The sequence below is a fragment of the Procambarus clarkii genome, chromosome 27, assembly GCF_040958095.1.
Source record: "Procambarus clarkii isolate CNS0578487 chromosome 27, FALCON_Pclarkii_2.0, whole genome shotgun sequence".
Taxonomy (NCBI): domain Eukaryota; kingdom Metazoa; phylum Arthropoda; class Malacostraca; order Decapoda; family Cambaridae; genus Procambarus; species Procambarus clarkii.
The window spans coordinates 14,052,921-14,053,715 of NC_091176.1; the positions used below are offsets into that span (position 1 = coordinate 14,052,921).

The 795-nt window shown below is 57.7% G+C and overlaps 1 protein-coding gene across 1 annotated transcript in view; it reads left to right on the forward strand.

The window, feature by feature from the left end:
* Positions 1 to 199, forward strand: part of LOC138369151 (glutamine-rich protein 2-like) — a 9,506-nt gene extending 9,307 nt beyond the window's left edge. The window contains exon 3 of the mRNA XM_069332084.1: positions 1 to 199. This exon is cut by the window's left edge and continues 125 nt beyond it. Coding sequence (XP_069188185.1) covers positions 1 to 199 — 199 coding nt within the window.
* Positions 200 to 795: the final 596 nt, after the last annotated feature.

Genomic DNA, 795 nt, shown 5'->3' on the forward strand with positions numbered 1-795 from the left:
GCCCCTCAGCCGTGCCCCTTCAGTCGTGCCCCCTCAGTCGTGCCCCCTCAGTCGTGCCCCTCAGTCGTGCCCCTCAGCCGTGCCCCCTCAGTCGTGCCCCCTCAGTCGTGCCCCCTCAGTCGTGCCCCCTCAGTCGTGCCCCCTCAGTCGTGCCCCCTCAGTCGTGCCCCTCAGCCGTGCCCCTCAGTCGTGCCCCTGAGCCGTGCCCCTGAGCCGTGCCCGCGTAATTACACCTCGTCCTTGGTGTAGCGGCCGCCAGCCATGGATTTTTTTTGTCCATGGCGGTGTCCGTGGCTGGGGGGCAGGAGTCGTTTTATCCAGCCGTAATTGAGGCGGTTGTTATTGGATCAATATCCACTTAAACTACGAGTGCCGCTGTTATTAACTCTGAGTGCCTATCACTTGCGGCCTCCCTCTCTTATTTACGGAAATTCGATTCAATGAACGCAAGTGATTTTTTGTTGTTGTTCTATCTGTGGTATGTTGGGGGGGAGGAGGGGGGGGGGGTCTTGTGGAGGAACTCCGAGTCCTATTTTTGTTTCACCTGACGTTCCTCAAGGCTTCTCACCTGACGACGTGTCGTCAAGAGACGTTCCTCGAGTCTTCTTGCGACTCAATGAGTTGGAATAAGAGGACGCACCATCGACGCCTGGAAGCGGAGACCGGCGCCTCCTGCTCCTCCAGGTGTCCCACACAGTAAGCTCACGAAGACCGTGTTCGGGCCCGTGAACATGTCATCAGTAACCTGAAATGTGATCAAGCCAGACATTTGGTGGTAGCAACAGTCACCTCCAG